Raw genomic sequence first — 11,209 nt, 5'->3', positions numbered from 1 at the left:
GGTGTTCTGCTTGATGTGAGACCGATGAGAGCTTTTTGAGATGTACAGGTCCGCCCTTTTGCAGTATTTCAATCTGCGGCACCAGGGAAACCCACATTGCTTCTGAAATGCGTTGTATACACGACGAAATGCTTCGGCTCGGACTTTTATTCGATACATATGAAGAAAAACTCATAAAGATGGTATTTTCAAACCGAGGTTACCAGTTTATTCGACGTTTATTGTGAATTTTGGAATTTTGTCGTTCCATGCCGTCAAGAGTTCTTGGACATTCGTGCGCTCCACATGGCTAGCCAAAAGTTGCTAATTCGACAGAAGAAATGGACATTTCTAAAACAAAAACAACGATTTATTCTGGAACTAGACTCCTTTGCACTACTATTCTGATGGAAGATCATCAAAGGAAGATAATATTATGATTAGTTATTTCGTTATTTTTGTGGTTTTATGTTGGCTCCAACAAGGCGGAGAATTGGTGGGCGCTGGTCTCACAATATTGCATTGCTTACGTTGTACTTAAGTTATTTTTTTAAATCTAACACAGCGGTTGCATTAAGAACCGTGTATCTTTCATTTGCTGTACAACATGTATTTTTAGTAAAGTTTATGATGATGTTTTTTGAGTTAGATTACGTGACTGTTCCAAAATTTCTTCGGACAATTTGGTGCCATCATGGCTATGTATTTCACAATGTAAAACCACGATTTGTAGACTTACTAAATATGGCATTTTCCGAACCCAACTAAATGTAGTTGTATAACATGATGCTTATAAGACTGTCATCTTGATGAAGTTGTTGCTTTCAAAGTTAGTGCATTAATGGTTATCTACTATTTGGGGTTTTGTGACAATGCTATGTTGGCGCGTGAAGTAAATGGGTTGGTTGTGTAATGTTTGCGCTATTGTCTGGTGATGCTAATTAAATATATATTGTGTTTTCGCTGTTAAAACACTTAAAAAAATCGGAAAATATTGGCCTGGATTCACAAGATGTTTACTTTTCATTTGCTGTACACATGTATTTTTCATAAATGTTATATGATGAGTATTTATGTATTTTTCACGTTGCTCTCTGGTAATGTATTCTGGCTGTTTATGGTTGCTCCGATTTTGTAATCCATAAATATAAGGCAATTCAATAGGGAGGCCCTGACACAGAGCCCCATTTTCAGAACTTTCACTTCCTGTTTGGAAGTTTGCTGCCAAATGAGTTCTGTTTTACTCACAGATATAATTCAAACAGTTTTAGAAACTTCWGAGTGTTTTCTATCCAATAGTAATAATAATATGCATATTGTATGATCTAGAACAGGGTACGAGGCCGTTTAATTTGGGCACGATTTTTTCCCAAAGTGAAAATAGCGCCCCTTATTAAGAAGAAGATAATTATGCTGTGGATAATGTATTAAACCACCCAGACACATCAAAGTGTCACGGATCCCTACAGAACTGTCATTACGCACATCTGGCCACTATTCCCATTTGATTAGTAATTGTATAAGTGTGCCCTTTGTTCACCATTGTCCCGTCGATTATTGTTACAATGTCCGTTGGTGCGTGTGAGTACCTGTGCTGTGTGTTTTAGGCTTTCGTTCCCTTATGGATTGCGCAGATGATTATGGGTCTCGTCCCGTGTGTTAATCATCGTGCGAGTGTGTTATTTATTCAAGGTACTCTTCGCTCTTTTGTTTAGGTTTCAACCCTGTGTTTTTGTTACATGTTTGTTTGGTCTTCGTCCTAGTGCCTTTACACGGCACGCTGTAATTTGGGCTGAATAAAAAAAACTATTACGCATTCCTGCGCCTGTCTCCCGAATCTCTTCATGCCAACATGGCACAAAGATACAGTCTTCCTTCTGAACTGAGCTGCAGAACGGGAATGAAACTGCTCAGGGATGTAACCATAAGGTCAATGGTGATTATAAAACAGCTACAGAGTTCAATGGTTGTGATGGGAGAAAACTGAGGATAGATCAACAATATTGTAGTGACTCCACAATAATGACCTAAATGACAAGGTGAACAGAAGAATACAAACATACAGAAAATATGCATATTGTATGCAACAAGGCACTAAAGTAATTCTGCAAAAAACACAGTAAAGGAATACACTTTTTGACTCAAATACTAAGCCTTATGGTTGGGGCAAATTCCACACAACACAACACATCACTGAGTAACTGCCTCCTTATTTTCAAGCATGTTGGTGGCTGCATCATTGTATGGGTATGCTTGATCTCGACAAATACTGGGGAGTTATTCAGGATAAAAAATAAACGGGATGGAGCTAAGCACAGGCAAAATCCTAGAGGAAAACGTGCTTCAGTCTGCATTTCACCAGAGACTGGGGGAGGAATTCACCTTTCAGCAGGACAATAACCTACAACACAAGGCCAAATCTACACTGGGGTTGCTTACCAAGAAGACATTGAATGTTCCTGAGTGGCCAAGTTACAGTTTTCACTTAAATCTTCTTGAAAATGTGTGGCAAGACTTGAAGATGGCTGTTTAGCCATGATCCCCAACATCTTGACCGAGCTTGAAGAATTTTTAAAAGAATAACAGGCAAATATTGCACAATCCATGTGTGGAAATCTCTTAGAGACTTTCCCAAAGAAGATTCAGCTATAATCGATGCGAAGGGATTTTCTGACATGTCATTGACTCAGAGAACTGAAGACTTATGCAATGACTATATTTTAGGTATTACATGTTTATTCATCTTTAAAACATTTTAGAATTTTTGTGGATTATTGACAAAAAAATACAATTAAATCAAAATTGTAACAAAATAGAATGTGAAGAAATCCAAGGTGTCTGTATGCTTTTGCAAGGCACTGTAAATTAGGAAAATGTGTAATAGTAATTAGAATCAGGTTTACTTTCGGAATTGACTGGAATTGGAATTTAAATGGAATTGACCCAAACCCTGGTACCATACTGCTTGTGATTGAACATTTGCAATTGTTGCATTACCCACAAATGGTAGCATTGTCATTGTAAACTCAGCAATAAAAGAAACGTCCTCTCACTGTCAACTGCGTTTATTTTCAGCAAACTTAACATGTGTAAATATTTGTATGAACATAACAAGATTCAACAACTGAGACATAAACTAAACAAGTTCCACGGTCATGTGATTAAGAGAAATTGAATAATGTGTCCCTGAACAAAGGGGGTGGGGGTCAAAATTAAAAGTAACAGTCAGTATCTGGTGTGGCCACCAGCTGCATTAAGTACTGCAGTGCATCTCCTCCTCATGAACTGCACCAGATTTGCCAGTTCTTGCTATGAGATGTTACCCCACTCTTCCACCAAGGCACCTGCAAGTTTCCGGACATTTCTGGGGGGAATGGCCCTAGCCCTCACCCTCTGATCTAACAGGTCCCAGAGGTGCTCAATGGGATTGAGATCCGGGCTCTTCGCTGGCCATGGCAGAACACTGACATTCCTGTCTTGCAGGAAATCACGCACAGAACGAGCAGTATGGCTGGTGGCATTGTCATGCTGGAGGGTCATGTCAGCATGAGCCTGTAGGAAGGGTACCACGTGAAGTGTCTTCACTGTAACGCACAGCTTTGAGATTGCCTGCAACGACAACAAGCTCAGTCTGATGATGCTGTGACACACAACGCCACAGACCATGACAGACCCTCCACCTTCAAATCAATCCCACTCCAGAGTACAGGCCTCGGTGTAACGCTCATTCCTTCGACGTTAACGCAAATCCAACCATCAACCCTGGTGAGACAAAACCGCAACTCATCAGTGAAGATAACTTTTTGCCAGTCCTGTCTGTCCAGCGACGGTGGGTTTGTGCCCATAGGCGACGTTGTTGCCAATGATGTCTGATGAGGACCTGCCTTACAACATGCCTACAAGCCCTCAGTCCAGCCTCTCTCAGCCTATTGCGGACAGTCTGAGCACTGATGGAGGGATTGTGCGTTCCTGGTGTAACTTGGGCAGCTGTTGTTGCCATCCTGTACCTGTCCCTCAGGTGTGATGTTCAGATGTACAGTGTACAGGTGTTGTACTGTGCAGATGTTGTTACACATGGTGTGCCACTGCGAGGACGATCAGCTGTCCGTCCTGTCTCCCTGTAGCGCTGTCTTAGGCGTCTAATAGTACGGACATTGCAATTTATTGCCCTGGCCACATCTGCAGTCCTCATGCCTCCTTGCAGCATGCCTAAGGCACGTTCACACAGATGAGCAGTGACCCTGGGCAACTTTCTGGTGTTTTTCAGTCAGTAGAAAGGCCTCTTTTGTGTCCTAAGTTTTCATAACTGTGACCTTAATTGCCTACCGTCTGTAAGCTGTTGGTGTCTTAACAACCTTTCCATAGGTGCATGTTCATTAATTGTTTATTGTTCATTGAACAAGCATGGGAAACAGTGTTTAAACCCTTTACAATGAAGATCTGTGAAGTTATTTGGATTTTTACGAATTATCTTTGAAAGATAGGGTCCTGAAAATGGGACGTTTCTTTTTTTGCTGAGTTTATATTTGCCATTGTTCCTTTTTTTTGTGTCACACACTTAGGTTCTTTGTGGCACCTTTTTAAGTTTAAAATGATAACATCTGAATACCATAACATGATTGTTCAGTATTTTTTAACTTAATGTTAGATGGTTCCTCACACTGAATGTAGTCTATAGACCAGGAGAAACTGTAATCCATGGTTTCGTTAGTTTTAAACTGTCACTACAACTAGTATCTAACTTTAGCCACCACTAAGTAAAAATCAATGATAGGGGCAAAGGTATTGCAATGCTGAACTTCCCCTTGAAGATAGGATGTAGTAAGAGAAATCTATCCATGTGACTTAACAAGCCTTTGATGGATGGTCATGATACAGAAAAAATTGTGACCTGAGTCAAGAAAATCTTAGCCCCTTAAATCGAAAACAATAGGTCTCTGGTTAAAAGTAGTGAGCGAAATAGGAAATATGGTTCCATTTGGGACGCAACCCTCCTTTCTACTCCTCCTCTGTTCTCTCTTTAAAGCTGCATAAGGACAGGCTCGTTTCTCACTGCCTTTTTAATACTCTCTTAGCTGATGCGTGGCTATTGATCAACTGAGAGCTGCTTTTTTCCGTGTGAATTGAGGAGAGTTTCTCAGAGGCCTCAGAGCTCAGAGCAGGATGCTGTCGATGCTGTGAGGTTGGGCCTGGAATCTGGATGAAGGGAATAATGAGGGTTAGGAAGAGGGAAGTGTCTCTTATCTCAGATGCTCCAGACCTCCTTCTCTTCCTCATTTTACTCAGAGGAAGTATGATGTTTTGGATGCTTGGAGAGATGGGTTGGACTCCAGACCTAATGGTTTGGAGAAGAATATCTAATCTGTTGTCATGGTAATAATATATGGTCATCAGGGTTGAGTCCATAATGGCACCCTTTTCCCTATATAGTGCACTATGCTTGACTAGAGCCATATGGGCCCTAGTCAAAGTAGTGCACTATCTAGGGAATAGGGTGCCATTTGAGACACAGCCCAGGTGGTCTTTCATTCAAGCTCAATTAGTAGAGGGAGAAGAGAAAATGTAATACAGGCCATCTGATTGAACGATAGAGTGGTGACAGCACAGGGGTGTGCGTTCAGAGCCAATCTGCCCACAAGTCAGACAAAAGGGGGACAGGTGGCTGCCGTGCAACATTTCATTTCAACTGCCTTGTTGTGCCTCTTAGTCCTACCTCTGCCAGGCAGACAGCAAGCTGAAGGGGAGAGATCGAGAGAGAGGGAGGTCTGGCAGCTAACTCCATGAGCAACTGTTTGTTTTTCATAAAGCTGCCGAGAGTGCATGAGTGAGTGAATGAGTGAGTGAATGAGGGAGGGAGGGAGGATCTGACAGCTAACTCTATTAGCAACTGTTTGTTTATCATAAAGCTGCCGAGAGGTGCAGCGATGGGGAGAGAGGCGAATTAGTTGGTTTTGCTTGCAAATAAAGTACGCTTCTTATCTACATGGGGGGTTCTGGTGTTGGTGTCGCTGCTGCTGGGTTTTTTTTCTCTGTTTTCCTCATTTGTGACTACTGAGGTGTCTGATGAGAAAGACTCAATTGCACAGATTTAGCTTGACGGCTATTTGATGTGAACATGTGGGTGATGTGAACACAAACTCCATCCGTGTGTATGGACATGAACTCGTTTCATTGTTTCTTTTTTTGTTGCTCTGGGAGAGTGTGTGTGTGTGTGGTGTGTGTGGTGTGTGTGTGTGTGTTGTGTGTGTGTGTGTGTGTGTGTGTGTGTGTGTGTTGGTGTGTGTGTGTGTGTGTGTGTGTGTGTGTGTGTGTGTGTGTGTGTGTGTTGTGTGTGTGTGTGTGTGTGTGTGTGTGTGTGTGTGTGTGTGTGTGTGTGTGTGTGTGTGTGTGTGTGTTGTGTGTGGTGTGTTGTGTGTGTGTGCACATGAGTGTGGCACCTGGCATTTAAAATTGACAGCGGAAGATCATAGACAACATGTGCTTCAACAGTGCTTCAATAACTGTAAAAAGCTAAATGGATTTGTTTGTGCATCCAGTTATGTTGATAGCGGTGCTAATATACTATTGTTCTTGAATAATTCAGAAGTGACTGGAAAAAGGATAAGAATCAGACATGTAGCACTGTTCTGTTCTGACATTCACAGGCTTGAGAGAGACCAGAAAGAAAGGTTACATTTGAATTTAGAAGGGATGTTGAAAAAACGTTAACAGCAGACAGCATCAACCTTTTGGAATTCGTCCTTGCCATCATCAAGCTGTGTTTTTCGAGTGCCATTGTAAGGGAGTGAAATATTTTCAGATTTTCAGGAGATTTGGTTTACTTGATCTCCTTCAATGCTGTCACTTTCCACTGTGTCTTTGTGATTAAATGTCTTTGGCAAAATGGAAGACTGTCGTAGGGCATCTGGAGTCTGGTTAGTACGAAATGCATTGCTTCTGCGGCTTCATCACAAATGGAACCCTATCCCCTGTATAATGCACTACTTTTGACCAGGGCCCATAGGGAAACTCTGGTCAAAAGTTATGCACTATGTATACAGTACCAGTCAAAAGTTTGGACACACCTACTCATTCAAGGGTTTTTCTTTATTTTTACTATTTTCTACATTGTAGAATAATAGTGAAGACATAAAAACTGTGAAATAACACATATGGAATCATGTATTAACCAAAACAGTGTTAAACAAATCAAAATATATTTTATAATTGAGATTCTTCAAAGTAGCCACCCTTTGCCTTGATGACTGTGAGGGTGTTGGTGAATGGAAAAAATGCGGAGTCAGGCGCAGGACACAGATATGAGTAATAGTCCGAAATTTACTCAAAATATAAGATAATGTTCCAACAAGGAAAAACACAATAATCCAGAGCACAAAAACACAAACCCACATGACAAACACAAAAGGGAAAATGGCTACCTAAATATGATCCCCAATCAGAGACAACGATAAACAGCTGCCTCTGATTGGGAACCATATCAGGCCACCATAGACATACAAATACCTAGACCTACAAAACCCCTAGAACTACAAAAACCCTAGGCAATACAAAAACTAGCATTCCCACCCTCGTTACACCCTGACCTAACCAAAATATAAAGAAAACATAGATATCTAAGGTCAGAGCGTGACAATGACAGCTTTGCACACTCTTGGCATTTTCTCAACCAGCTTCTCTCAACAGACTTGAAGGAGTTCCCACATATGCTGAGCACTTGTTGGTTGCTTTTCCTTCACTCTGCGGTCCAACTCATCCCAAACCATCTCAATTGGTTTGAAGTCGGGTGATTGTGGAAGCCAGGTCATCAGATGCAGCACTCCATCACTCTCCTTGGTCAAATAGCCCTTACACAGCCTGGAGGTGTGTTGAGTCATTGTCCTGTTGAAAAACAAATGATAGTATCACTAAGTGCAAACCAGATGGGATGGCGTATCGTTGCAGAATGCTGTGGTAGCCATGCTGGTTAAGTGTGCCTTGATTTCTAAATAAATCACAGTGTCACCAGCAAAGCTCCCCCACACCATCACACCTCCTCCTCCATGCTTCACGGTGGGAACCACACATGCGGAGATCATCCATTCACCTACTTTGCATCTCACAAAGCAAAGCAAAAATCTCAAATTTGGACTCACCAGACCAAAGGACAGATTTCCACGGGTCTGATGTCCATTGCTCGTGTTTCTTGGCACAAGCAAGTCTCTTCTTCTTATTGGTGTCCTTTAGTAGTGGTTTCTTTGCAGCAATTTGACCATGAAGGCCTGATTCACGCAGTCTCCTCTGAACAGTTGTTGTTGAGATGTGTCTGTTACTTGAACTCTGAAGCTTTTTTGGGGGTTGCAATTTCTGAGGCTGGTAACTCTAATGAACGTATCCTCTGCAGCAGAGGTAACTCTGGGTCTTCCTTTCCTGTGGCGGTCCTCATGACAGCCAATTTCATCATAGCGCTTGATGGTTTTTGCGACTGCACTTGAAGAAACGTTCACAGTTCTTGAAACTTTCCGCATTGACTGACCTTCATGGCTTAATGTAATGATGGACTGTTTCTCTTTGCTTATTTGAGCTGTTCTTGCCATAATATGGACTTGGTATTTTACCAAATAGGGCTGTCTTCTGTATACCAGCCCTTGTCACAAGGCACGCCTGCTAATTGAAATGCATTCCAGGTGACTACCTCATGAAGCTGATTGAGAGAATGCCAAGAGTGTGCAAAGCTGTCATCAAAGCAAAGGTTGGCTAATTTTAAGAATCTCAAATATAAAATATATTTTGATTTGTTTAACACTTTTTTGGTTACTACATGATTCCATATGTGTTATTTCATTGTTTTGAATTCTTCACTATTATTCTACTGTGTAGAACATAGTAAAATTAAAGAAAAACTCTGGAATGAGTAGGTGTGTACAGACTTTTGACTGGTACTGTATGTATAGGTTGGGGCGCAGCCTGTGTTCACCCGATCTGACTTTGCTTTGGAAATTAGATGAAACTTCTCAAATGACATTCCACAATTGAGAAATGTTTCTGGAAGGGAATGTCGATATGAGTCAAGATGGCACATCGAAAGTGAATAGCGTGTTCTATTACTGTACATGAAGGTTGCTTACCAAATGGCACCCTATTCCTTATGTAGGCTCTGGTAATAAATAATTGAAGTATATAGGGAATAAGGTGCCATTTGGGACGCAATCGTAGAGTTCCAACAATTGAACACAACACATGAAAACAGGACTTTTTGTTTTTGACAAGAAATCTAGGATATATCTGTGTTGTCTGTATTCACTGAGAATGTTCTGCATGTTCATAATCTTATTCTCTAAATTTGTACATCTATAACCAGGCCATCTTTTGAACCATAGCATTACAAACAACACACAACAACACATTTGATGTTCTAAGATGTTCGTCCAAGTTAATTATGCATGATTCATCGCTCTTTTCACTCAGAATCCTCAAGTGATGTTTTGTTCCGATATATAGCCTGGCATACATAATAATTCATAACATTTATTCCAAACTGAGTCCTGTGTATTTATCCCTTCAACTTGTTCCCCTTCTGTCAATGTAAACAATAGTTCATTTGTTCGTGGGCCTGATCTGCCTATTAGTGACGGTGAGATATGCTTGTGCCGGGCAAGGTTCTTCACATAGACAATTTATTTATTCCTCAATAAAATGACTTCAGCATCAAAGTGGGCAAAAGACAGACACGAAGTGAGAGCACCTATATTATAACGCCCTCCTCCTCCTCCCCTCCTCCTCCGCCTCCTCCTCAACCAGGCTCCCAAGCAGCACGTGAATATGCTCAAATGAAGAAAAGAAAAAGCAATGCACCGAAACAACAAAAAAGCCACTTTTTCTTTTGTTGTTTCGCTATGCTCAGCGAATTGCAGACCACAGCAAGAATTTGCCCTTGAATGCAACACTTTTTCACTGGTTGCGTCCCAAATTGCACCATACTTCCTATGTATTGCAATACCTGTGTCTTTGATATCCACCTCCAAAAGGGCTACTGGTTGGATGTCATAGCCCACATTGTCTTCCCTCTTCCCTTTTGTGACTCTGGAAGTTTCCCCAAGAGTGGTACAGATATAGGTACAGATCTAGGATCAGCTTCCCTCTCACATTACTAACATTAACCATTAGATCAGGGTCTAGGTCTAACTCTTCAACCTACTCTATTGTGGCCTATATTCAGATGGGCCAAAGGGGGCAGCATCATCAGAGAGGTGTCAGGTGACACCTATGAGGTCATTGTGGACCACTCCTTCTTCACCGAGCCTGTCTCCTGTGAGGTCACCAATGCCCTGGGCAGTACCAACATCAGCAGGAACGTGGACGTCTACTGTGAGTAGTAGTCCGCAAGCAACACACGCACACTACCATGAGTAGTCCCTAAGAAAACACACTCAGGAACTATAACTAGCTAGCTACAGGCAGTTGGAATCACATCCACTACACGGATAGTCCCAAATAGAAGGTTTGTAGATGTTGAGCTAACTGTCAACAAGATTTCAACTAACTATCTACTATCCCTTGCCCTAACCTTATTCCTTACCCTAACCGTAACCCTAACATAACTCTAACCTTAATCCTAACTGTAACCCTAACTCCACAAATTGTAATGTATCAACATAGTTGAAGTTATTAGCCTGTTGATACCATAGCTTGAGTATCTGTAGATCATCTATAGACGACTATTCAAATAAAGTGTAACCATTTCTGTTCCTGTGATTCCAGTTGGGCCCAGAATGGCAGCTGAGCCACAGTCCCTACAGGTGGACCAGGGATCAGATGCTATCTTCAACTGTGCCTGGACAGGAAACCCCTCCCTCACCATCGTGTGGATGAAACGCGGCTCTGGAGTGGTAGGAATTGTAATCACCATCATCCTTTCTATTATGCTTCTATTGCCAGTTGCATATTTTGCAAGACCCATTCCCTCTTAAGGGCAATAACATATTCTATTCTGTTCTATTATATTATATTCAGTTCTAATAAATTGTTATTCTATTCAATTCTATTCTAGCTTATCCTGTTCTAACCTATCCTGTTCTATCCTATCCTGTTCTAGCCTATCATGTTCTAGCTTATCCTGTTCTATCCTATCCTATCCTGTTCTATCCTATCCTGTTCTAGCCTATCCTGTTCTAGCCTATACTGTTCTAGCTTATCCTGTTCTATCCTATCCTGTTCTATTCTATCCTATCCTGTTCTATCCTATCCTGTTCTA

The 11,209-nt window shown here is 41.4% G+C and overlaps 1 protein-coding gene across 1 annotated transcript in view; it reads left to right on the top strand.

Moving 5' to 3' along the window:
* Positions 1 to 11,209, top strand: part of kirrel3a (kirre like nephrin family adhesion molecule 3a) — a 279,887-nt gene that overhangs the window by 222,410 nt on the left and 46,268 nt on the right. Inside the window, 2 exon segments of the mRNA XM_070434348.1 lie at positions 10,175 to 10,323; positions 10,717 to 10,844. Of these exon segments, the coding sequence (XP_070290449.1) occupies positions 10,175 to 10,323; positions 10,717 to 10,844 (277 nt within the window).

The sequence above is a fragment of the Salvelinus sp. IW2-2015 genome, linkage group LG23, assembly GCF_002910315.2.
Source record: "Salvelinus sp. IW2-2015 linkage group LG23, ASM291031v2, whole genome shotgun sequence".
NCBI classification, from domain to species: domain Eukaryota; kingdom Metazoa; phylum Chordata; class Actinopteri; order Salmoniformes; family Salmonidae; genus Salvelinus; species Salvelinus sp. IW2-2015.
Note: the sequence above shows the minus strand (reverse complement) of the source record. Positions and strands in the feature narration are given on the sequence as shown.